This window comes from Epargyreus clarus, unplaced genomic scaffold (assembly GCF_041222505.1).
Source record: "Epargyreus clarus isolate Ecla_fem2 unplaced genomic scaffold, WU_Ecla_fem_2.2 ptg000014l, whole genome shotgun sequence".
NCBI classification, from domain to species: domain Eukaryota; kingdom Metazoa; phylum Arthropoda; class Insecta; order Lepidoptera; family Hesperiidae; genus Epargyreus; species Epargyreus clarus.
The window spans coordinates 4,296,122-4,323,437 of NW_027332222.1; the positions used below are offsets into that span (position 1 = coordinate 4,296,122).

The 27,316-nt window shown below is 35.6% G+C and overlaps 5 protein-coding genes across 14 annotated transcripts; 3 read left to right on the forward strand and 2 right to left on the reverse strand.

Moving 5' to 3' along the window:
* Positions 1-37: 37 nt before the first annotated feature.
* On the reverse strand, positions 38-13,942 carry MBD-R2 (PHD finger protein MBD-R2). Of its 8 annotated transcripts, none has more exons than XM_073079520.1 (17): positions 13,735-13,942; positions 13,038-13,086; positions 12,453-12,875; positions 11,777-11,915; positions 11,262-11,512; positions 10,250-10,663; positions 9,503-9,915; positions 8,618-9,145; positions 8,212-8,306; positions 7,420-7,687; positions 6,522-6,627; positions 5,327-6,160; positions 4,501-4,652; positions 3,860-4,071; positions 3,324-3,568; positions 2,556-2,693; positions 38-2,125 (listed from the first exon to the last, which is right to left on the reverse strand). In XM_073079520.1, exons 3-17 carry the CDS (start codon positions 12,826-12,828, stop codon positions 1,998-2,000), a joined length of 4,299 nt encoding a protein of 1,432 aa, XP_072935621.1. In that variant the 5' UTR covers positions 12,829-12,875; positions 13,038-13,086; positions 13,735-13,942; the 3' UTR covers positions 38-1,997. The 8 variants fall into 8 exon arrangements, with proteins under 8 accessions (XP_072935621.1, XP_072935618.1, XP_072935616.1 ...); XM_073079517.1 differs by lacking the exon at positions 13,038-13,086 and adding an exon at positions 13,531-13,651; XM_073079515.1 differs by lacking the exon at positions 13,038-13,086 and adding an exon at positions 13,422-13,651.
* Positions 13,943-14,233: 291 nt separating this feature from the next.
* On the forward strand, positions 14,234-17,366 carry LOC140747218 (small G protein signaling modulator 3 homolog). The gene has a single exon (XM_073079511.1). It carries the CDS (start codon positions 14,349-14,351, stop codon positions 16,734-16,736), a length of 2,388 nt encoding a protein of 795 aa, XP_072935612.1. The 5' UTR covers positions 14,234-14,348; the 3' UTR covers positions 16,737-17,366.
* Positions 17,367-19,770: 2,404 nt separating this feature from the next.
* Positions 19,771-21,131, forward strand: mRpS14 (mitochondrial ribosomal protein S14). Its single transcript, XM_073079512.1, has 3 exons — positions 19,771-19,925; positions 20,092-20,315; positions 20,964-21,131. The coding sequence occupies exons 1-3, from the start codon at positions 19,857-19,859 to the stop codon at positions 21,064-21,066; spliced, it is 396 nt and encodes a 131-aa protein (XP_072935613.1). The 5' UTR covers positions 19,771-19,856; the 3' UTR covers positions 21,067-21,131.
* Positions 21,132-21,907: 776 nt separating this feature from the next.
* RpLP1 (Ribosomal protein LP1) lies at positions 21,908-23,799 on the reverse strand. The gene is made up of 3 exons (XM_073079513.1): positions 23,611-23,799; positions 23,154-23,403; positions 21,908-22,013 (listed from the first exon to the last, which is right to left on the reverse strand). The coding sequence occupies exons 1-3, from the start codon at positions 23,680-23,682 to the stop codon at positions 22,000-22,002; spliced, it is 336 nt and encodes a 111-aa protein (XP_072935614.1). The 5' UTR covers positions 23,683-23,799; the 3' UTR covers positions 21,908-21,999.
* Positions 23,800-24,596: 797 nt separating this feature from the next.
* On the forward strand, positions 24,597-27,186 carry LOC140747227 (polyisoprenoid diphosphate/phosphate phosphohydrolase PLPP6). 3 transcript variants are annotated; one of them, XM_073079526.1, is made up of 5 exons: positions 24,597-24,701; positions 24,806-24,901; positions 25,538-25,687; positions 26,131-26,230; positions 26,618-27,186. In XM_073079526.1, exons 2-5 carry the CDS (start codon positions 24,893-24,895, stop codon positions 27,010-27,012), a joined length of 654 nt encoding a protein of 217 aa, XP_072935627.1. In that variant the 5' UTR covers positions 24,597-24,701; positions 24,806-24,892; the 3' UTR covers positions 27,013-27,186. The 3 variants fall into 3 exon arrangements, with proteins under 3 accessions (XP_072935627.1, XP_072935628.1, XP_072935629.1); XM_073079527.1 differs by lacking the exon at positions 24,806-24,901; XM_073079528.1 differs by lacking the exon at positions 24,806-24,901 and having other exon boundaries at positions 24,605-24,753.
* The last annotated feature ends 130 nt before the right edge of the window (positions 27,187-27,316 follow it).

The window sequence follows — 27,316 nt, forward strand, 5'->3', positions numbered from 1 at the left end:
CTCTAAGTACCATTCTTTCAAAAGAAAAGTAAATAAATAAATGCAAATTGTATGAAGTGTATTTATTTAACATCAATGTTTCAATCATAACTACGACAGCAAAGTTATGCTTATACCTCTTATAATAATATATATTATGCAGGCTGTATTAAAATATTGTCAAGAACTAAATCTTGCCAGATACTTTTACAAGGATGCTTTACAAAATCATTAGATATTTTTAATAACAACAATATTGAATAGAAAGAGCTGAAGATACCGGTACTAGTTATGATTATTAAGCAAACCTCATCAAACTATCCGAATTTTCTAAGGATATACCATGGTTCCCTCGATTCAGCAGCATATTTCGTAAATATTTGCCTATTTTTACTACCGCCTACTAGTTTACGTAACCTATATTATTATATTTACATAAGACAAGATTTTTGTGGATGGCAAGACAAACATTAAAATAAATTCCTCAAGAATCAATAATGTCGGTAAAGGAAAAGAATATTTACAAGAACCGTGTCAATAACTACGATAAAGTGAAAGGTTTGACCAATACATGAGCAAATTTTTAATTTATATACATTTTTTATTACAATATTTCATGTTTAATGCAAGACACAACAGTCATCATATAATTATGTTTATGAAAGCATGTCCAACTAAAGCAGATTTCAAAAATTTTGAACTAGATATAATATGGAAGCAAGTAATATCATAACATCATATCATTACAACTATGAATATTAATATCAGCTATCAACAATAGAAAAGATAAGAACTTACACAGAAATAGAAGCTATACATTTTTTAAATTTAAAAAATATATAGAAAAGTACCTTTGTGTGGGTGGTTTTCCTATTAAGTGCTCGTACACAAAACTACGATGCGACGTCGCATCGTAAAAATCTGCGAGCTCCCTCAACGCATCGCAAGAACTTGCGAATTGATTCGCATCACGCAGTGGTTGGTTGTTGTTGGTCACCCTGGGAGACGCTACGCCGCACGATATCGCATCGCAGCAATTCGTGTCGCAATTTTCTGCGTTGCGAATTCGCATCGCAGTTTTGTGTACGAGCCCTAACTACTACCAGTGTGTGCATGACAGAAATATTAATTTACATATTAACTTAACATGCAACAATTATTTATTTAAAAACAACTAATTTATGTCGGATTATGCAATTACTTACAGAACAATCAACGATCATTACTTACACGATCTCTATAGAACATCCTCTCTAAGCCCTATTATACAATATTCCTTAACATCATGTATATCATCTACTTATCATAATTTTACCTGACCCAGTCATGTCATGGAAGTTATGTTACGATCCGAAGTATGTGGTCAGTAAAAAGAGTCCAAATACAATCGTACATAATAATCACATTTCATCTCGTAAGGTATTCGTAAACGGGAAAAATTCTTTGGAAATATCTAGCTGCCATGTTAAGCTTTTCAAGACAATATTTGCATCAATTTCGAGATATGAGATAGAAAATTCCGACTCAAACGCGATAATTCAAAACAAGCTATTACGCTATAAAATCTTGAGTGTATCACAATAAAAGAAACATGGAAGAATGTATTTTCAAAAATATTTTGTAACAATGACAATTATGACAAGTGGCTGCCCGTCAAAAGTCAATCTCTCTCTCCCCTCTCCACAAAGCAACACTCCGCACCACAGGCTAAAAATCACTCCTCTACAAAGCATTTTTAGGAAACTCCGATTTTATAAACATGAAATCTAGTAGTGCACTTTAAGAATCATTTGAAACACATTTCACACAAGATCATAATACTATTGTATACTAATAGTAGTAACAGTATTGCCATAAATATATCCGTTAATTCTTTCCGTTAATCCGTTAATTACTTCAAGCTACGCCCGTTTACGAACGCCCCAACATCGAATCACGTGACTTCACATCCACATCCAGTTAGCAAGACCCACCCGGCTTAGGGGGTCTCTAGTCGACTAGGGCCAGGCATGTCTGGTTTAGGTGATGACGCCGAGCTGTTGCAACGTGTCAAGGTCCCTCAGCAGCATGTTGATGGTCTGCTTGGTGCGCGGGAAGTAGTCCGCCGTCTCGTCGTCCTCGAACGACGGCTGTTGGGATTCCAGTTCTGTGAAAAACAAAACGCTTTCTACACTCACAGCCCCATACTACGATTCCATGAGTGCCATGGACACACGAATCGACGAATACACAAACACCCAGACCCAGAAACAGAAATTCATCATTCAGATATCTGTCTGGCCAGGGATCGAACCTGGGGGAATACTTTTTGGTACTAAAAAGATGACCTCTGATTATTAAAGCAACCTGCGTATTAGAATGCGATTTGTTTAAAGGGTGAATCCTGCACATGCACAATCACGATATGAGAGTTCGAAATTTCAAAAAAAAAACTCAAGGCGATTGTCAACACTATTCATTCGCACTCAGCCACCTTGATGGCCTGGACCCCTCTAACTCTTGAGTCGCGAGGAGTCCAGTCCCCAGTTTAGCCTCCTATCCTTGTCCCTTGTAGCGTGTGTTGCGTATATACTGACCGACGATCTCGGACTCTATGGCGTCGACGCGGCCGTCCATGTGCGCGAGGCAGCGCAGCACGTAGCGCAGCAGCCGCTCGCGGCACGCGCCGAACTCGATCGCCGGCTCCGGCTGCGGCGCGAGCACCGCGCCTTGATCTGGTCACAGATAGAAAGATAGATAGAAACAAAGAAAGACATAAAAGGTAAGATAGAGAAAAAAAATTAAGAAAATATAAAGGAATAATAATAAGAAAAATCGGATAAATGCAATACAAACGCAGTAACAGAAAGAGAAAAATAATAAAAAAATGAGATAATAAAACAACATGTGATACGATTTACGATATGATCTGATATAATATGATGATATACGACATGTTAGGATATACTACGATACGATACGATATACTACGGTGCTATGTTATACAAAATGACGACATACGATATGATACGAAACAATATAATTCATGATGTAAGGAGATAGAGACCGTATCCCGAACACATCCCGTTGCACAAAATACAGAGTATTTTCTTATAGTACACCACCGTACACCAACTTCTCGTCCATGACTTTTATATTAGTTTTTCACTTCTACGAGCTGATACCACTTTAGTGAAGGGACATCTCCCACTAGGCGAGGTGATTATATTTAGAAAGCGACCGTGCTTTGATAGTCTTATTTCCAAGCTTCTAAAAATGATTTTTTGGAAACTTCCTAAGCGCGATTCAGACTACTTATAGCCCCATCTCTTGGCGTAGTGCTGTGTCGCCACAACACGACTCACCTAAACCATTCATCGCAGCGGAGCAGACCGGCATCTCGGCGGACGGTCCCGCGTGGTTGGCGAGCAGTCCGCCGAGCAGCGCGCCGAGCCGCTCGTCGGCCGCGCCGCACACGGGCACGTTCTCCTTGTTCACGAGCAGGTCGGGGAGCGCGTTGGGAGCTGCGGGCCCGGGCTGGGGCTCTGTCGACATGCCCGGCTCCTCCCAATCCTTGGCCCAGAGGTACAGCTTCGGATGGTTTTTCTTGCTAAAAAATACAGATTGAATACAGGTAGAAATTTATACAAATTTAATCCCATAGAATATCTGGTCCGTTCTTCGGTCATATGGTGTAGAGTCCGTGCCAAACTTCTAGTCCGCTCTGAATATAGAAACGAGTTGCGTCGCAACAGCAAAATAATAATAATCAATTTAAGCAACATGTTAATTATCAAAGATCGGAATTCTACAATTTATCAACTATCGATCTTCGGTAGACAAAAAATATAAATTATTATTATATCACTCCATTCCAACACATCATTCAGCCAATACTCACGTAGCGACATGATACAGCACTTTCAACGCATGCAGCGCGTCCGCAATCTTCAGCAGATTGGCGGATATATCGTGCGATCGTCGCAGCGTGTCGCACTGCCGGGCGCCCGGCAGCAGCCCCTCGTACAGGCGGTCCTGGTCGTGCAGGAACCGCTGCGAGCGCCGCCCGCGCCGCGGGTTCAGGCAGATGTAGCACGTGTACTTCTGTGGGACCTGGCGACGACACATATGCAGTAGAGCACAGGTTGGAGAGTGGATACTGACAATCGCACTGTTGTTAGTAAGTGGAAAGATGGTAGAACCCTTTTATAGTTGACTCTGGCGACACCACCGCCACACCTGTTTCTACCTATTAACAACAGTGATAAGCGCTGCTGTGTTTTGGTTTGAAGGGTGTGGTAAGGGAGATATAATTTTCCGAGGCGTTCCAGCTTATATCTGTGGGATAGCAACCTCAGGTAGAAATCTATTCTTATCTGGAGCTGATTACAGATGCCCATGGCGGCAGTAGCCATTTACCATTAGGAGACCTGCATGCTCGTCTGCTATTCCTATATTATAAAAAAAAAATCCAATCGCAATATTGTCAGTAAACGCAAAGATAATCTCCTCCGGCGTGTAACGACAGAAGGTGCGACTCACGTCCGCCTCGCGCTGTATGTTGTGGCAGAGCGCGTGCTGCCAGCAGAGGCACAGCTCGCACTGCACCATCAGCCCGTCCTCCTCGCGGAAGCCGCAGTGGCAGTTGATGATCTCCTCGCGCTTCATCCGCTCCAGCTTTATGCGTTCACCAGCTACAAATATTACACATTTTTAATGTATGAATAATAAAAATAAAATGAATCAAATGAATAAGACCTGGACAAACTGAACGCGTAATCTAGCGCCGCGTTAGGTGTAAGCGATAGAAGTAAATTGTGACGCCGCTGAGTTGTGTTGTACTGAGTTCATAGTAAACGGTAAAAAAAAATACAACACTTGGCGACAAGTACACCTCGCGTCGCTACAGCGTACACGCGTGACCGCTTAATACTAATTCAGTACAACACAACTCGGTGCTAGAGCGCGGCGTCCGGATTTACTTCTAGTGCCAACGCCTAGGCAACGCCAAAATGTTTGACCGGGCCTTTAATGAATTAACTGATACATGAAAGTTAATGAATGAATACCAAAGATCGAAATTTCACAATGTCAGTCTGTAGTCCACAGAAATTGTCAATTTTCGATGAGGACAGATTGATTATTAACATTAACGGGCGTAAATGAGAAAGGAACTAACAACAAATAATTTTCCAAGGCTTTACAACTTCATAATGTGCTCATAACCCCATACAAGGATTTTGCGTTACCAAAAGAAAAGTCAGAAAAACAAACTATTGGACTATCAAAGCTCTTATACAAAAAAGAGACTTATTAGTATTTTTGTTATTACTTTTTGTGTGCTTAATAGCATTATAATCATACTCACTCTCTGTGTACATATACATAGTGGAATCTTCATTGGACTCCGAGGATACGGGCAGGTTCTGTACGACGCTCTTCACCTCCGTGGTCTTCGAATCCGGCGTCCCCGACCCCGGGAAGCTGGACCTGGTCTCGACATCCGAGTTCATATCAATATCATTCATATCCTCATCGTCACTAATGGGTGCCTTAGAGATCGTCGCAAACACCTTGCGTTTCTTCCGCATATCTTCCATCGGCTTCGTCACTGTATGGGTCGATATTGCAGTCTCGAAATCCAAGACTTCCATTGAAGGTACCGAGTTCGAAGTGCTCGGGTCCTGGCTATTGTCAAATGCGAATTCTGGTGTTACTTCCATCACCAACTCAGGCGGTGGTTCGACAGGCTCTGGCCTCCTGACGGGCAATAACACTCGGGGTCTCTTAATGGGTCTATTTTGTTGCATCGCACGCATCATTGGTGAATCTAGTGACCTGGGTATCTTCTCCGGTCCATACTTAGGGAGTACTGTGCTAATATCAGTTTTAGGTTCTATGGGAATGTCTCTCGGTTCTAATTTGGGTTCTTCTAAGCGTTTGACTGGCTTGGGAAGCTTGACTTTGATTATCTTATTGTCCGGTTCGTGTCGTGGCTTCGTCTCGGTCTCTGTTGGCACGGTTCTAGCGTACGCCAAATCCAGGACTTTTGGAGTAGCTCCCAGCATCTTGCACATATCCCGGTGATAATGCTTGATGTGCATTTGCAATAGTGTGTTGTTTCTGAAGTTCTTGAAGCATCCTTCAGCCGGACACCGTAACAGGTTGTCGATAACTTGGACCTTAAATGATCCTACATAAACTGCAAACCAAAAGAAAAATGTAGTACACTGTATGTTAAAGAAAGAGCTTTCTTTCAATTAACCATTACTCTGATATTTCTATACTTTATATTTGGGTAAAAATACCTAAAAATAATGTATCAGATGTTTCCAAGCAATCAGATGTCCCAATAGAAACAAACAGGTCAAAATAAGAAAATTTAAATTTGGTTTTGATGGTCTTCAAATTGGTATTAACTAGATTTACTTAAAATACTTACAAAGTTACAAAATTATAATTTTATTAAATCCCAAAATAAAAAAGGAGAAATAGAAATTGCAGTAACCACCCTCTCTTGTGGAAAATCCTTAAATATAACATAAATAAGATTGTCAACTTACCGTAACCATCTTCCAGTGTTGAGTTGTCATAAGATAGATTGGGAGAAGAGTCCATCATTGATTTATCGCTTGTGCCATGAACAGATCTGTATCTGTTCATTTTGTACTGAAAAGAAAGATACTTCGTAAAATTATCAATTGAAATTTTTATTTTATTACTTCCTGAAATCAAATAAACCATAAGCTTTGTTTACTTTTACACACATTGACCGACAGCAGACTCGGCCGGTGTCAGAGAAAATATAATATAGTTCATGAGTTCATGACAGAAGCGGAAATATACAGAGATGCGATTTATTTGAAATACTTGTATTAAAATTTTTTAAAACCATTTTGTACATCTCTGCTAATATACTATCGACATCAAAATAGAATTATAATTAGATTTTTTCCTAAGACTGCAGAAGCAAAGTAGCGTTGCCCATATCTCCAATATTCAAAATTCCTTATTGAAGAAAGGTTCTACCCAATATATTGATATTGCTCAGGACTAAGGTGATCCCCTCATATAAAAGTCAACCAAAACATAGGAACTTCTTTACACTAGAAACACGTGTGGCTATAGTACCTACACTATGCATACTTCTATATTATCATCATTATCATATATAGATTATACAGATTATCATATATAAAAATGAATGTTTGTCTGTATGTCCTTTATAGAATTGTAAACTATGCATTTGATCATGTGATGATCTTTAGCAAAGTTGTTTTGCATGAGCTCACGAAGGTTTCTAAGTTGGTACGACCAATTTTCGACAGATGATGTCACAAATGAAGGTACAAATGATCACTTATATGTATGTCATGTTATTTTTTTAAACGCGAGCGAAGCCGCGGTCCCTACTAGTTTTGAATAAAATATTTCGATTCAACTTAAAATAATAAATCTCACCCTGCCCTCAGCATTAAGCTTGCGTTTCTTAGCCCTCCTCTCCTTCGCACTATCTTTAAGCCTCAACTTCTTTCTCTTATGCGGCAGTGGGTTAGCGACCATATTCTGTGTGGCTCCATCCTCAGCCACCCAACCCAAGCGCCTCGACAGCTTCAGGTGTACCGCGAAGTCCAGTAGCGCGTGCTCGTATGGTTTGAGCGCAGCGTCCTGATTACTCTCGAGGAAGTGACGCATTTCCGTCTTCGTGTGGTATCTCTTTTTGTCCGGGCTTAAACGTATAAAACAAAAATTTATACACACATTTTTCTATTTTTGGAAGTAGTTATATGAACTGTAAATCATCATCGTACATAAAAAATAAGAAAATCAATGTGTATTGAATATATAATTACTGTGTTACCCGGGATGGGCGTAAACACCTTCGACACAGTTTCTTACTATTGTAGATGTTTACGAATAGTATATTTTTTCTAATCGTGTTTTTATGCAATAAAAAATCTTTAATTATATGACCCCTTATATTCTTTGGGTAAAAAGTAAAAACAGGTTCAACCCTTTATTGTATTCTTTAGCATTAAAAGACACTCTGAAGGTTCGGTTACTACCAAAATTAACACTTAAAATGCTAACCCAAAAAACAAAACAAGTTTTTACACACATACATAACTTTATATTAAACCCTACACCATATCATACAAGCTGGTATAACTAAACAGGTACCACTGGTATGTTATAGAAATTTTATAGAATGGTAAATATTTTGCACATTATTAGATCGTCAATGTTACTGACCTCACAAGAACAACGTCCCACTTGCCCGCCGAGTGACCCAGGCTCCTGCGGATCATGAGTTTCTTCCATCCTTCTGGCAGCCTCTTATCATGCACCTGACATACAACATACACATTCACATTTACACAAGTAATTTAAAAAAAATAACAATTTCTGTTAGTACTAATTACTACTCGAAAATTCGACTCCTTATATTATATAATAAAAAATACGACCTCAAAAATAAATATGAAAAAATGTTACGTTAATTTACTTTTACATTAATTAAGTAGTTATATTAAATTACGTTTGTTATTTACCAGAAAAATCACTATAAAATCTTGATTGAAACACAATGTATATAATAAATGATTATAGGACGATTTTAATTTATTTTTTATCAACTAGAAACTATACCAAAAATTACCTGTACAATCTTCCTCGGCAATGCAATCTTATTATTGACGATATCGAGCCTACCCTCTGACTCCACTTCCACCACGGTGCCAACGGGCTCCCCGTTCACCCACTTGCAACACCACTCGTCCGCCGGGAGGGCGCTCTCCGGCATCTGCTTATAGTTCAAGTGTTCCAATGCTTCCGCTCGCAACTTCTTAATCTTCATCTCGTCAATCTCCATTCTCATCTGTTCGAGCTTGGAGTTCAAAATGCCAATCTCCTCTGCTCTCTCCTGCTGTAATAACCTCAATTTCTTCTTCAACTTTAAGCACTTTCTAGACTCTTTAGTTGAAATCTTCACTTTTAAATCTGGTTCACATTTCTCCCCTTTCAACTCGCTTTGTTTCTCTGTGTCTTCCTTTATTTCTGCATTAAGATCTCTGTTCAAACCATCCTCCAGCTTGGTGATGGCTTCCTTAATGCGATCCATTACTTCTTCATGTTTGACGTCGTCTGGCATCTCGAAGTTCTGAAGCTTTGTCTCCTCTTCTTGAATCTATTATTCAATTTAATAAGTACATAAAATTAATATATCTGTTTAAAATTATGAACAATATAAAAGTTTAACGTTTATGAGACTAAAATTCCCAATCATTTACATATCAAATTATTTAATTTATGACTAGAATACGAACTATGACTAAGATACGACCTGAATACACTATCCTTCATTTCATCATTAATCAAAAATAAACCATAAATGAAGTCCACCTATCATTGCAGCAAGCAAGACATGACTGACTTTACATTAAATTTTTATTTGAGACCTTGGAAAATAAATCAAGCAAAATGTTCTTATCAACCATTATCTTCTCTACTCAAATGAAAATAATTTTAATTTAATTTCACTTACCGGATCAGAGCTATTCTTTGCATCCTCATCCGACAATTTCGCGTTTGGATCAACAGTAACTGCTACATCATCGTAGAATTCATATTCGCCATCAGACATTTTCGCGCTTTGAGTATCTTCGTCTGAAAACATCACACTTGCCTTTTCCTGTTCATTTTTATTCTCATCATTTGTCATTGAGTCTTGACTATCACATATCTCATCTTGGTCATCAGTTTTGGTATCAGAAGTCTGAGTATCTTCATTACTTTTCTTAGCATCAATATTTTCATCTTGTTCAATATCATTTTTCTGTTCTTTAATATCTGGCTCTTCCTTTTTAATTGCAACCTTATCTTCGTGAGTTTCTTCTTTTATTGCAATGTTTTCCACAGCTTTATTAGTAACCGTCCCGATTATCGACGCGATGGCATCTAAAATTATAAAAATAAATTACATAATATCTATATCTTTAGAATGAGTTATCAAAACACCTGTTAGAATTAGCAGTATATTTACTTTGATATTGTAATGTTCATATATATTTCCTTATCCGCAAAAAGTGAAGATTCTTATGTGGTTTCTTTGATTACAAAAAAAAAATATATTCTCTAGACTAACATGAAATGCCACAATTAAGTATATCAGCCTTTGTTTTAGTAACAACAACAATAGTATAATTGCCGTTATTATAATCAGTTGTAGCGCCGCAACGATTTAATTATGAAATTTCTACAAAAATATGAGAAACAAGTAATGAATACTCACCAGGAATTTCCTTCTTCTCAATCTTGATCTCAGACTTCAGTTCAATCTTCACTTTGCTCTTATCGATTCTTGGCTTCTTCGCCCTTGCGACCTTTGGTTTATCTTTAACCGTCGCTTCCTTCCTTCTCTGCTTCTGACCAATGTTGAATATTTCCTTTATGTTCAATTTGCGTTTCAACTCGCGTCGTTCACTCTTCGAGCCCAAGTAGTCCCGTGTGGGGTCGAAGAGGTGTGTATGGTAGGGCACAGGACTTGTTGCTGATGTGCTTGGACCAATGTCTGGAGTGGGTGATGGAGTGGAACAGGCGCGGGGAGTGGACGAACAATCGGCCTTGGATAATCCTTTCAACTTAGATAACCTGGATGCACTGCACTTCCATTGGAAGCCATCATCAAATATGATTTCGTAACTACCTGCAAATAAATAGCCTTGTTGTAACATACCAATCTATTTTCTATATGTCGATTTCATAATAAAACTGAAAATACAAAATAGTAGGCAATTCCACATACTTCCAGTCTACACCAATATGAAATATTTTTAATACCTAAAAATCTTAAAAACATATTGTTTTGTATGATCGCATTTGAATGTCATGATAAATTTCTATTTTATTCATAAAATTGAATTACATTTCATAGCTAAGCTTGTTTTGACTTTTAAATATTTAATAAAAAATGCAATAATGTAAGAAAGAAAGTCATGGCCAACCAGTAAAAATTGAAAAGTCAAATTTTAAAATTTACATAAGACAATATTAAAATAACGTTTAAAACAATGTAAAATATATAAAAAATAACTCATGGTAATACATTGTGTCAAACAAGCGAAAATAACATCGCGAAATAATCATTACCTATCGTAATCTACATATGATTGTGTAAAACAGCACTTTTAACAATTATACCATCATAAGTAATAACATTCATACAGGGCAGAATCAATAATAAAAAAAAATATTTGTATCCAGGACATTTTAAAATTTTTCTACAATCTGAGAACATAGCTTACCATTGCCCAAATCATTCTGAATAGTAGCGGTAAATCGACGATTGTCTCTCCATCGAGCGAGGCATCTCTCTCCCACCACAAACATTACTCTAGATTTCTCCTCAACTCTATCTTCTTCCTTCACAGTCACCTCTGTCAGTTCCACCTCAGATGGCTTTGTCACTTTTGGTTTTCTCATAAAAGCTTCCACAAGTTTACTGTCGGTCACCGGTCTTAATCTTGGACTATTCACACATATCCATTCTTCAGGCCTTAAAACATAAATTTAATAAAGAATTCCTCTTTCAATCAAATTTTCAATAAAATCACAAATTGATGACAGAAACAAAAGATAAGTGATTATTGGCATGTAGTTGTCAAGTTCATTTTTTAAATAATTTATGTGTTCCTTTTTTAAGATTGTAAATAACCAAAAAAAATCAATCCAAAAAAAAAATCATAGAATGAAAATTATCTAATTTGGCAATTTGCATGTGATACTGAAATCTGTTCAACTAATAAAAATAATTACTTACTTCTTGTATATACTTTCATAGCGCACCAACACTTCCATCTCATCATAGTCAACCTCAACAATTTCAGCAGCATACCACGTTTCAGCGAAGTCTCTCGCCTCTACCTTTGAACCGACAGAGAGTGACACACTACTTGTGCCTGAAATCAAAATATGTAAATGATTATACAAAAGTAATTTAATATTTACTAGTACATACGGTGCTAAAAAGAAACAAAGGTAGAATTTATGCTTCATCCTCTACCAGTCAACCTAAGAGTACAGTAACAATAACCATTATATTATTTTCGCTGGAAAGGCAATATTTTTGATAAACTAATTGGAAGACCTATAACTTTCAACCCTTATTAAGGGATTGTTCAACTATTACAGAAGCACCAAACGGATTTCTTAGTTATCTTCGATGTTTATTTTTTATGAAATGATTATGTTAGTACTTTTTTTGAATATAGTAGAGGGGCATAGAATGGAAAAAGTATACCGAAAATAGCATACTGAAGGTAAGCTATAGTTTACTTTCACAAGGGGACTTTTTTAAACTCCTCTTGGTTAAAAAAAGTCTTATATAAGTACTTGATGTACTTGAATAATCTCTTAGCTATGAATACTCAAGCGATTATTGGGACAGTAATGTTAATGATGACTTACAAACATTACAGTCATAATGATAATCATACCTTTGTCCCCACATCGATCACTATGCAACGTTGATGGCGGAGGTGAGATGGATTCCTTCTTTGACTTGATCTTAGATGTAGATTCATCGAGAATTATGTCCATAACACTAGAAGCTATGGCTAGCATCTCTTCCTTGCTACTCGGTACACTAGCATCATTAGTACTCTCATCTGTTTCCATCTGCACTATACTATCCTGAGTTTGCTGTAAGGATTCCAAAGTTTCGGCAATTTTTTCAACTGGCTCCGATTTATCATTGTCTTTGATAAATTTTTTGATGGCTTCCAAATTCTCCGGCTCCGATTCCTTGCTGCTCGAGGATAAATTGTTCTTATCCTCGCATATATTCTCCGCAAGTTTATCCAATTCGTCCATTTTTCTTTTTATTCTAGGGTTCCAAGGAAATATTGATGGTACTGCGCCTGAAATTGTATATTTAATTTTCTTGTATGATTTAAGATTTTTATGTTATAAATAAATTGAATATATTGTTCTCATGGCATATGTATTCATGCATTGACTACATATTGAAGGCAAATAATATGTTCTAGTCTACAGCATATAACATAAGTGACTGAGCGTACCAAAGGTTGCAATGTATCAATATAGGTATTTTAGTACTTTTTGGAGTGGCTGAAACAAAATAAGTAAAAGTATGGAAAAGTCAAAAGGTTTTACAAATTGTATCACAAAGAGTAACTGATCTCTTTTTAAATGTAAAGAAGTGAGTTACATTGTTCTGTAAGTGTCATTATGTAATATTTGTAATATGTATTTCATTTGATATTAAGGTAAGGAGAGAATTGTATTTTAAAGAAGAGTGTTCTGATACAAACTTGATAAATTGTAACCTTATAAGTGCAGAACGAAAAAAAAGGAATAGAAAACGCAAGAACTGAAAAAAATGATCGAAAAACTTAAACCGAAAGAAACCATTCTGAAGTCTAACTACGATGGATGGTAGGTACCTGACTTCAGGACATATTTAGTGCCCTGGTATATCTGAAAATCTTTCATACAGAAGTGTCGCGAGCACACATACGTAGCGGGCTCAATTTCGTGTGTGTGCCGAGTTACCTGAACCCAAGACTCTCGCACCGATACGTCTTTCGGAAACTTGTGGTACGTTACGCCAATATCCTCTCTCCTCGTCGAACATGATTTACATTTCTCAATACAACACCTCTTTACGGCCATCCTACGTTTCAACATATTCAAAGTACGTCTCAGAAATCGATATTTACCTTACAATGTCACTGTACTGTACTGTTTCATACTAACCTAAGCGGTTCTCATTATCTTTTTATAGTAATTATTTGAGTTTAAGTGTTTAGATTTTAAGCTTATATACTGTAGTACATGCACAACTTCCGTGCTGATCACTAACACAAAATATTACACTGTTATGTATTTTATCCACAAATATATCAACGCGACGACTTGTTTTCTTGTTTAGGCGTAGTTTACTTCATTTATAAAACCACAGACTGCTTTCAGCATAACAAATAATAATGTACAGATTACAGAATCCATCAAAACTTACTGAATGACTCTGTGGTAACAAAAATAGATAATTAGATATATAATAACGATCACAGATAATAAAGTCTTATATGAAAATAGTAATTAGCAACTGAAGAAAAAAGATAGTGATTTCATAATATAAGTACATAGTTAGTTATAGATTAATGATAAATACAAAACTTATAAAAAATACAAAACTTAAATAAAACTGTTTTTAATAAAAAAAATATGTATTATGTACAATACAACCTTGTTATCTGTGACGTAATGACGTTTAAAAAAGTCAAGTACTTTGTGTTGTGATTTGCTCAGGTGTTTCACAATTCGTGTTTTTCTTGTAAAATCCAACAAATGTTAAGTCAGAGTCAGTAATGGATTTAGCAAAGTCTTTGTTCAGCTCCCGAGACCATGTGGGATACGTGGGACGGGAGGACCACGAGCGTAAGATCAGCGCTGCGTTGGCTGACGACGACCCCGAAGATATGATCGATGCGATCCGTGGCATGAATGTTGCGGATGAACTACTTCCCGCGCCGGGGGGACCATTCTCCGCCCTCACGGCGAGTATGGTTCCACAAGACATTATGGCTAAGTTAGCGCAGCCCGAATCAGAAGGTCATGGAGGCCTTCCCGACTACAGATTTGATGAATTTGGTTTCTGTGTGGACGAAGAGGACGGGCCGGAGCCGAGCTCGAACAAGCTCCTCGCAAATGTGTTTATAGAGGATGACCAACATCGTTTGGAGTGGGAATTTTTCAGCAAGGAAATAAACTTTTCAGAAAGTGAAGGTAAGCTTAAGAAGTCCGACAAGTTACAAAAGATGGTTAAGGACGGCGTCCCGCACTCCCTCCGCCCCCAGGTCTGGATGCACCTTTGTGGCGCCAACAAGAAAAGGGCTACCACAGAAATCACTTACCACGAGATTGTACGAGCTTCCAGTGATGATGGATTGGTTACAAGTAAGCAGATTGAGAAAGATCTGGTTCAAATATTACCAAACAATGTCTGTTTCTCCCATCCAACCAGCACTGGGGTGCCGCGACTGAGAAGGATCTTGAGAGCTCTAGCCTGGCTCTACCCAGACATAGGATACTGCCAGGGCACCGGCATGATAGCTGCTTCACTCCTACTTTTGATGGAGGAAGAGGAAGCATTCTGGATAATGTGCACCACAGTTGAGGATCTGTTGCCAGCATCATATTACTCCTCAACACTCATTGGCATACAAGCAGATCAAAAGGTTCTAAGAAGTCTCATATCCACATACCTACCTGGTATTGACCAAGTTCTAAATGCACATGACATTGAACTCTCGTTAATCACGATGCACTGGTTTCTGACCCTATATGCTAATGTGGTGCACATGAAGATTTTATTGCGAATTTGGGATCTTTTCTATTTAGATGGGTCAATTGTGCTATTCAAAGTTACCCTTGCTATGCTCAAAATTAAAGAAAATAGATTCACTGAAATATCTAATTCTGCACAAATCTTCAATGCCTTGTCTGACATTCCTGGGGAAATAGATGATGTTGACCTTCTAATTAAGACTATAGATGAAGTATGTGGTGATACTCTGAGTCCAGCACTGATTGAAACACATAGAAGGAGGCATTTGGCATACCTCATGGCTGACCAGGGTGCATTGGTTGGTAACCCTAGTGCTGTACCAAATCTGCCAAAACAACAACTTCAAAGGCGTCAGATCAAAAGAAGCAAATCTGTCATCCAAACCATACTGTTTGGAGATGATACCAACAATGAGGATGCTGTTTCAAAGAATGTAAAGCAAACAGAAATTCTAGTAGATCTGAGAGAAGCAATACTTCAAGTAGCTCGCCATTTTCTTGCCCTGGAGCCACAGCTGGCATCAGAAGTCCAACTGACGGCAGACTACACTATGCAGAGCCATGCAGCTGACAGAGAAAGATATGTGAATGTGTCTAGAAGCAAGAGGAGACGAGCAAAGGCCTTATTGGACTTTGAAAGGAGAGATGGTGATGAACTGGGCTTCAGGAAGAATGATGTGATAGAAGTCATAAGTTCTAGAGATGAACATTGCTGGACTGGGGAATTGAATGGCCTAAGGGGATGGTTTCCCGCAAGATTTGTTAAACTACTTGATGAAAAGGGAGTAAAGTATAGCAGAGCAGGAGATGATTCAGTGACAGAGAAAGCCGCCCATTTGGTAAGAGGAGTTTTAGCTCCTGCATTTAAAAGAGTACTTTTACATGGAATTAAAAGGCCGAGCTTCTTGGATGGTCCATGTCACCCATGGTTATTCATAGAAGAAGCATCTTCAAGAGAAGTCGAGAAAGACTTTAATTCTGTGTACAGTCGCTTAGTTTTATGCAAGACATATCGTTTGGATGAAGATGGCAAGGTACTTACACCCGAGGAATTACTATACAGATGTGTTCAAGCCATCAATCTGTCACATGACAATGCTCATGCTCAAATGGATGTCAAATTACGCACACTAATATGTATGGGTCTGAATGAGGAGGCTTTGCATTTATGGCTCGAAGTACTCTGTTCTTGTGTAGATGTTGTCCAAAAATGGTATCATCCATGGTCATTCATTAATTCACCAGGCTGGGTTCAAATTAAATGTGAATTGAGGATCCTATCACAATTCGGATTTAATTTAAACCCAGATTGGGAGTTACCATTGAAGAAAGACACACAAAACCAACCTCTTAAAGAAGGGGTCAGAGACATGCTTGTAAAACACCATTTATTTTCATGGGATTTGTAAACTCATAAGTAAAAAATGGTCAATTAAGCTTTTATAAATCTTAAAAATTAGAACTATTATATTCTATGCTTATTTATATTAGGGTATAAATATACCAAATATAAATTTTATTTTGTACATAATATGATCTCAGTGTGATGTAATAGTTGTTCTATGTGTGAAGATAGACTGGTAAAATATTAGTATAGTCCACGCCATACCACTAGTCCGCTCTGAAGTTCTTGCGAGCAGATGTAGTCATACAATTTGCTATGGCGACGCGACTCATTTCTATATTCAGAGCGGACTAGCAGTTTTACGCGGACTATACCAATCAATGTAATAAGGTACATGACTTTGAAATTTATAACTAGTGACCTATTACCTCAATCTGTGAAATCTGAACTTATCTTTTTCTTTTTACAAGCTTTTATATAGAAATTATGAACACACTTATATAGAAAAACAAACCTTTATATAAGCTCTTACTTCTCTATATACACTAAATGGAACAATTGATCACTTCATAAGAAAATATGTAATTTATTTTGACTATCCATTACTTGTTCTAGATATGCTTTATAAATGGTATGATACTTAAAACATAATACATCACATAATTAATTAACTATAGTTTGCATACTGTAATAATTCCATTTTTTTTTTTTTTTTATAATATAAGAGTAGCAGACGAGCATGCAGTCCACCTGATGGTAAGTGGCTACTGCCGCCCATTGACATCTGTAATCAACCCCCCTACAGATGCGCCGCTACCCCTGAGGACTAAGCTGGAACGCCTCGGAAAAGTCTGTCTCCCTTACCACACCCTTCAAACCGGAACACAGTAGCGCTTAAACTTAACACTGCTGTTATTAGGTAGAAATAGGTGTGGCGGTGGTGCCGCCGGAGTCGAACCACAAAGGGTTCTACCACCTTCAAAACCTCCATGCACCTACTTTTAATTTAAGATACCTACTTAATAACTAATCAGATTTTTTTAAAATAGTTTTACAGACATTTTGCTATGCTGTGATGTAAATACTGAATGAAGAGGCCTAATTTATATAAAACTTGTGAAAGTAAAGCATGCGTTAATTTTCGTAAGTATATTTTCTCACTAATGGCACCACTGCTATAGTGTTGGTCTTATAATTGCTTGTTAAGTTTTATTTTCCTTTAAAATATATAAATGTTGTTTGTAAAATAAATCTGAAGTATGATCAGTTTGTTTTATTTATTAAATCATTATTGTATATTTATGTACTTGTGCCATCCATAAGCTATAAGTTTTCTAATAAAACTATAGTACCTACTGATTTATAAACAAAACATTAAAAAGAAACTTATTCATACATAGGTTTGAACTTTAACTTTTAGTAAGTTAGAAGAATTAGAATTACGAATAGGATCATTACTAAGGTATAAAAGTGATGTACAAACAAATTTTAGAATCTTAAGCCATTTTTATATAAAAACATGTATATTAAAAATCTCGCAAAAGTATTTGAATCATTTGCGCGGTTGCACCACCTTATATTACACTTGAAAAGACAACACCATCTAGCGATTGACAACTTAGACTTCGTCGACAAGATAGGCAACAAACATTATTCTGAACGCAGCGTTATATTGACTGTTGAATAGGGAATATGCACATTTTTATTTTATTATTTTAAACCACTTATCACATCGTTTTAACATAGTAAAAAATATAAACAAATTTATTACTGTTTGAAATATTTTTTTAAAAATTATTTAAAGTATCAATTAAATTTGACACATTTGAACGCCGCCATTTTACGCGCTCTTTGAATGACGTCACGCAGCGTGATTTGTATTAATATTGATGATAACTGTATGCACATAAAGGTATTATTAAACGTTTTCAGGGTTTCATCGCTATTTACATCATGGGAAAGGCTAAATAACCACTTTATAAATATTTCCTAGAGTTATTGTGCAAAACCAGTACTATAAATACATTATATAGTGTTTTTTCTTTTGCAAAAGATGCAAAAATACGAAAAATGTGGTGCAAGATTATAGGAAACAGATATAGTATCTCCAAAATCGCATTAACATTTGTATTTACTGTAACAAACAATAATTTTAGGTAAATGATTTTAAAATATTGCATTGACCATCTACTACGTTAGGTACTTAACGACTTCTACAACAAACACTATCATTTGAAACACACAAAATGCATTATAATCTATTATAATATTATAAAGATAGGTGAAGATAGGTGATAGGTTGAAGGTGGTAGAACCCTTTGTGGTTCGACTCCGGAGGCACCACCGCCACACCTATTCCTACCTAATAACAGCAGTGTTAGGTGATGCTGTGTTCCGGATTGAAGGGTGTGGTAGGAGACAGACTTTTCCGAGGCGTTCCAGCTTAGTCCTCAGGGGTAGCGGCGCATCTGTGGCCGACCTTAGGTGGGAAGGGAATATCTAATCCTGTCTGGGGTTGATTACAGATGTCCATGGGCGGACTGTATGCTCGTCTGCTATATTATAAAAAAAAGAAAAAAAAAAGAATATTAACATAATAAGTTATGATCAGTTAAATATTTCCGAATTGACCTAACAACTAAGCATAAGGAATTGACCTAAAAAACAGTTTGTTCATTTTGCATATTTTAGGTAAATAGTCCGATTGTGCTTTGACAAAACTACTTTCAATCATAGTTCTTGATTATTCCTAATAATACTATCTAGAAAAATCGCACTAGGTAATAAATAACACTGTAGGAATATAGACAAAAACAATTTTTCTCTCAAACAGTTTGAATATCGACGCCGATAAACATCGTAACACGCTATGTGACGTCATTTTTCGATTCGACCAATGGGAATGCGTTTTGCAAATTTGAATTTCGCGCGCATAATTTACGATTTTTGATTAAAGTTTTAAACAATTTAACACGAAATAAAGAAAAAATAATGGTTTAGATGTAATTTCAGGACCGTAATGTACCGAGGAAAAAAATAACAAGCAAATCTAAATCACATGCATATTCCCTATTGTCATTTTTCACTGTCTCTGACAGCTAACCTCAAATCAAAATATCCTAAAAAGTATAAAGAAAAAATACAAATAATCGATCTTTACGCATACGCACCAATTAGTACAACAATGAATATAAATAGTACTTCTAATCTAGGAAAATTTGTGTGGAAATCCCAGTCAGTACCCGGTTATGGAGTACGTATATAATTATGACAATACTAAAGCAAGACTGATTTAAATAAGAGTCAATTTAGTCTAAAGTATCATTATCTTATATTATACTTACTAGTACAGGCTATTTCTAAACTCAATCTAAGTACATGACAAAATAATGAACATAAACTTAACAAAGATTCTTTAGTTCCAGCAAGTTCGTAACAAATGGGCAAATTGGATGATGGTAAGAGACGTGAAGCGGCGAAGGATGAGCGCTGAGAACTTTCTCGAAAGGACGAGAATAAATGCTTTAAGAAAAAACGACGTGTTACCCCTCGAAATCAGGGAACTGGCTGACAAGGAAATAAATAAGTTCGAATTCAATGCCACCCCATTGAGAATACACGATAGATGTGCAGTGACGTCTAGGTGCGGACTTTACTATCTAGCTCTAGCAAAAAATATGAGATTGTATGTAAGAATGAGTTGTGATGGTTGAGCAGATGACCCATATGGTGGAGTGGTTACCATAGTCTATAATACAGTGGGTTTTTGGTTTGATCTCCGGTCAGACAGATATTTCTATGATGAAGTTATGTATGTACTTGTGCTGGTCATTGTTTCCAATAATTTCTTACTTCAATACAATGACTTATAAATACAAAAGCTTAAGATAAGCTGAGACAACCTTGTGAGGTGTTAAGTTTATGATATCATCTTCTTTTCTTTACATTAGTAAATGATAATTATTCTTTACTAATAAGTATTAAAATTCTAGAACCTTTCATAAATTTCAATATCAATTGGAGGATAATACTTGGTTACAGATGTCCATGTACATGAGCTGTCACATGTTTGTTTCCTACATCAATCATATAACATGAAAAAGTATGATACATACCTACATCAGATTACAAAGAATTTTCTAAAATTAGTCTTAACATTTTATAAAAAAGTAATCTTTATTTTATACTAATGACCAAATAATAGTAGTAGCCTACTTGAGGTGTAAGGTCTATTCCGAAGTCTGGAATGGAATATTTCTTACAATTTCATAATATCTTACTTCTTTTTCAGGCCCCGTGGTAATGTTCTTGAATGGAGGCTTAGTCGTATTGTTTGGAGACACTTGGCTGACTACAATAAGATATCTGGAGTGCAGAGAGCCATGTGGGGCTAATCACATTTTATGCTAGTGTAGTTTTATTTATAGTTGTTGCAATAAATGTTTTAAATTAGATTAAAGTTGTTTTATTTAGGAAATTCAACAATTTCTTATGATCCTGGTGGTGGTGCATTTACTATGCCAGTCTGACATGCAATGGTTCCTGGTTTGATGCCTGCCCAGACAAGACATGTAAATTAAGAATTTCGATTTTCATTCCACATATGGGTATTATGTATTTACAAGTGTGTTCATTGCACTCATGACATTGTCATACAGATTTTATGTCAATAGTACATGACTGAAGATAAAAAACAGGCATGAATTTTTGCCCTTTACAGTATTCATATATAACTAGCTGACCCGGCAAACTTTGTACCGCCTCAAAATCTATTTATCAAATATATTTCATATAAAATATAGCCTGTGTTACTCATGGATAATGTAGCTTTCGAATGGTGAAAGAATTTTTAAAATCGGTCCAGTCGTTCTTGAGCCTATTCATTACAATCAAACAAAGTTTTCCTCTTTATAACCTTAATGTTGTAGATGTGTATCAGGCTACTGTAATCCAGTGGGAAAAAACATTTTGATAGAAATTGCAAAATATGACGAATAAAATAAATTTTGCGACTGTACATGGTAGCGCATTAGGCTGACAAAGGTCACAGGCTCTTTACAGTTTTTGGTCAAAGATGTATTGTAATACAAAAAAAAAAAAATGATAATCAAATGTAAAATCTAGGTTATAAATAATTTTGACATTATTATTGAGATGTGTTAAAATTTTAGTGTTGTTATTAAATCAACATTAAATGTAAGGTTTTATTCAGGGAATGGAAAAGAAACTCAGGTATCGCGTTTTTCTCTTTTTATAAAATTGTCCTTAAACCTAAAGAAGCTTCATAAAGCTTACAGTGGAATAATACCAAAGCTTTTGACAGCTTTTTAGTCAAAGAGACCTGAAACAAACAAAATAAAATGTTAGCATATTATTCAAAAAATATCATACTATTTAATTTAAAAGCAGTTACTCAGTAAAAAGATTTTCGGTCATTCTTTTTCCGAAGCTAATACATGTATAGATCAGACATCATTGAGATTAGTATTCAAATTATAACATTGATGAAGTCTACAAAACACACCCCTACTCCATTTTACTATTGTTATGATTGTAACTTTGATTAATTAAAAAATCTACTACAATAATTTTAAAGGGCAGTATTTATTATATTATGTATTAAACTACATTTATTTTCAAAATATAACTATTCAACCAAGTTAAAAATAAGAAAGACACTTCTTGTAAATGCTATGCAAAGAAAAACTATATAGTCTGATTCATAATTAGGTGTCCAAAATGTAAACAAAGGTGTTGACCTATCAAGAACATACCCTTCAAATGGTAGATTCTTATTTTTGATAATATTAAATTAATGCAACAATAATAAAATAATAATCTAAACAAATTAAGATCAATTCACATTTTCTAATATTTATATTACCTCAATTTCGTTCCATACAGTAATAATAATAAAAAACAAGGTTTATGGTAGAAAATTAAAATGTGATAATAGTAACACAATCGGTACCCAGAACATTTCTTGTGCCGTCATTTTTAAGTTTCGTAGCTGATGTTATTCATTTTCGTGATTGTAATTGAACTCGAATATATTAACGTTCACATAGCGCGTTTGTTAAATTGTGAATAATTGTAAAGTTTTAGTTTTTTGTTGAGTTTGTTAAAGTTTTTATTTCTTGTTCATTTTGACAGTGACATTTGTTTGTTTACATTTTGGACACCTAATTATGAATCAGACTATAGGTCAATATGAGTGGAGGTAATGATTACTTCAATGAACAGTTTATTGATGTGTACAATAGAGCAACATCAACTCAAAACTGACTTCTCACATGGGAGTCATACTTTCGCGAAGCTAATTCAAATTATTAATAACATTAACAGTTTAATTCAGATTATCACATACATGAATGTGTTTTGGCATATTTACACTATACTTATTTTAATGATTTTTTTCAACACTATTATTAGTATACTTCTGTTTTTTTTTAAAAATAGGTATTTAATTTTCAAAACTTACCGAAGCCCATGTCATCATCAGATTCTTCAGGCTCTTCCTCCTTCTTCTCTTCCTTGGCGGCTTCAGCGGCGGGCGCGGCGGCGGAGGCGGCGGCGGGAGCACCAGCAGCGGGCGCAGCACCCACGCCGGATCCGATGTTGGTGATCAGATCCCTCACGTTCACACCCTCCAGCGCCTTCGCGAACAGACCCGGCCAGTAAGGCTCGACGTCTACGTTCGCTGCCTTCAAGATCGTGGAGATCTTTTCACCCTGTAAACAAACACCATAATATTCAAATGTGGCACTTTATACCAAATATAAAGAAAATACACAATTATTTGGCTTCAAATTAAACTGCTTGAACGTTAAAAGACTAAATCTAATCGAAATTCACAGTAAATACACAGATGAAAACGGATAAAACATCTTGTAACAACCTAACCTATAATGATAAAAATAAAAACGCGCAATACTTACAGTTACGGCGATATCATCATCAACCAGGATGAGAGCGGAGTATACACAAGCTAATTCAGCTTTTGTTGCCATTTTTATTGTTTATAACGTGCAAGTCGCCAAAAGGCCTTAGCTCCGAGAGAACAAGCACGTATGACTTCCCAAATGAAAGAGGAAAAGGAGGAAGACAGAAAAAGTTAAGTCAATAATTGTCAAGTGTCAACGTCACGTCAAGTCACGGACGTCAAGTCTATGGATATAGTCCGGTAGGGATGCTATCTGAGATCGATTTCAACGATTCGATTTTTTGTACCAAAACAACGATTATTTCAATCGATCTTCTGAAATGGATCGATTCAGCGAATCGTTATTTTATCATAATTATGTGTTATATTTTTGAAGAATCGTTTCTTTGGACATCCATTTTTTTATGAATTTATTTATCACATTTCGATTCGAATCGATATTTTTCAGAAAGAATCGCCTCCCTATAGTCAGACAAACTTATAATAAATAAAGTTCGGTTAAAAGGAAATAAGCGACGATCATAAAACATTATATTAAAAAAATCTGATATTCTTATTGCGCGTATAGCGGTTTTTGGAAACAATAATTTGTTGTCAAATTCAAACTTATATAAACATCGGCTAATATAAACTAATGTTATTTATTAGCAAAGCTTAAGGAATTTGCCACAAGCAGTATGTGCGTTTTTAAGGTTTGTAAAGTTTGTGGCAAGTGCCAAGCATGTGAATATAGCATTAAACTATTCAATTTTAGATTTCACATTTGTCAGCGTCAGTTAATCAGTTATGAAATAGTCTAATTTTAGGCTTAAAAAATCTGAGACGAAAATCACTAGTTATTTTCGGTATATCACCGGTTTTTCAAGCTCTTATATTTACAAATATGTACGTCATTCGTCTGCAAAAATAATCTGTATCTGTAGATATTCTGTGGTCTCTTTTGTCGTTGATGTATTAGAAGTATTAGTATTTTACTCTTTGGTATTAGTGTTCTGTAATTCTGGTCTGTGTTGACGTAATTCTCGTAATCGTAATTGAAGGATTCTATTTTATTTATTATTAAATTACGTGCGCGGTATAGTGCCGGTAATTACAAATAAGCGACAAAATCCTTTTATGCCCCACTTTGTATTCTTAGGTTCATTTCAAAGCTATTTTCACCTTAATTATTGCTTATTATTTTCCCGTAGGTTGCATGATTAGATTGTACATACGGTTAATCATTACGATTTATTTACACAAGTGTTCATTTATCAATTATTTAAACTTAAATAATAATGGAGTTGGTAAGTGATGTTTTTTACACGTAAAATATATTCATTTCATAACTATTTTTAATACTAATCTCATTTTATATAGTCATTCAAATTCAAATGAAGCACGTATTTAGCTCATTATCTTGTCTCGGCACTTGGAATGTTAATGTAGTTATTTGTTGCGAACGCACCAGGCTTCTTAACCCAATCGCAGTAACCTTAAATACTTTTCTATTTACTTTAATATTCAATGTATTCATATCATCGCCCACGTCTTGTCGAATGTTGAGTCATATAATGCACTCGCCTATCGATCTAGACATTTATAGATATGAGTGATATGACCTAAGTATTTGTCCATACTTTATAATTATAACATACATAACTACATTTAGATATGATAGATATTTATTGATATGATTTGATTTTAAGACTGCCAGAAATGTAGTAATTCCCCTCTGGAATATATAATATGAATAATTTATGTGACAACACATCCTTTTGAATAGAATAACATAAATTTATTATAGAACAATTTAGAATATTTCCACAAGTTTATAATACAGGCTTGCATTTTAAGGGTTCTAATAGGTATTTAATAATTATCTTATTTTTATTACTGAGTTACACTACTTAATTATATAAAAGAACAATATATTGTTTCAGTTTGGTGAAGCAGAGGACAGTAAGAGACAGGTGCCCCCAATGTTGCAGAGAATACTGAGATATGATGTTCAAGTTACAAAAACATTTGTTGACTTAGCTCTAAAGACATCAGCCTTGAGATCTCTACGCAATCATGCCAAATTTTTAGAGGTATGTCATGTTTCTTTTATTTCAGAGATGGCAATACCCTTCACGGTAAAACTCCAATAACACCAGTTATTGGTACCTGATAAAAATAGTGTTATGCGTTGCTGTGTTCTGGTTTGAAGGTTGTGTAAAGAGAGAGACACTTAAATGAGGCATTCCGATTTAGTTCATAGATGTAGCAACAGCTATGTGGCTGACTATGCTCTGTAGTTGATATTATAGATGCCTTTGGCAACAGTTATCACTTATCAGATGGACTGTATGTGTGAAGAAAATCATATACAGAACATAATAATAAAATTGCAAATAAACATTTTAATAAACTATTAGCTTAATTTGCTGATTGTTACTACCATAGAATTCAAAATAACTCTCACTGGATTTATTGCATGAAAAAATACAGTCTTATAAAAATTATTATGTATAAATTCATTATATTATTTCAGGTATCATGCCACGGCATAGTATGGCTGGCCGGTTGGCTCAGCTTCATCTGGTTTTTCAACAACAAGGATCTCTATCAAATCCAAGTCAATATGTTAATTGGTATGTATTTTAATAAATAAACCTGAATATTTTTTAAAGAACAACAATTTATAGTAACTTTTTCATTTCGTTTCTACAAAACTAGTATTATTTAGTCCAAAAGTAAATAAGATCAATATACCCAAGTAAATAAGTGATTGATAAGAATGATAAAGTTATTACAGTACCATGTATGATATGTTATATGGTACCATGTATGATAGGTATATTCAACCAAACATACATACTTATAAAATTTCATTGAATTTGATTGAGCTTCTACGGAGATTAGTGAATATGCACATGACACATGATTTATATAAATGAATTGTTATAAAGAAATATATGCAATATATGTTGTTTAGTACTCATTGTTACATGCACTAAATTTATTTTTTATCATTTCAGCACTTATTCTAGACATCGTAGTAATTGCAGTTATTAAAGCATTTGTACGAAGACGCCGGCCTATCCCCATGAACAAACTGATGGCTGTTGGACCTGACAAGTATTCTTTCCCATCCGGCCACACCAGCAGAGCCGTGATGGTGGCATTTATATTGATGTACATCGACCCAGTATCAATCATCTTCTTCCCACCTCTACTCGCATGGACCACAGCTGTCGCTATTTCAAGGGTCCTGATGGAAAGACATTACATTCTCGACGTGCTTGGTGGAGCCGGCATCGGTATTCTAGAAGGTCTCGTTATGTGTCTTATCTGGCTCTCACAGGGCACATCAACAAGCATTTTGTCAACATTGTCGGATGAAAAGTTGGATGGAGGAGAATATCATGTTTAGACATATAAAAATAAATATTATCTATATTGTTCAAAGATAAATTAGTCAACTATTTAATAAGCTCTGTGATGATATTTACATATTATGTGTGAAAAAATTTAATAGTTTGATTTGTTTTTTCTAATTGTTGTATGATTTTAATAAAGTATAGGTACTTATGAATTATGTCTTCCATTGTGTAATTTTCATTGTTCCAAAAATCGTTTAGTTAAACCTTGCCTGTTTGTCCTACTCTTATAGAACCATATCTTTTATGTTCAATGAAGAATTGAAATATTCGCTATATATTTTTTATCATCCTAAT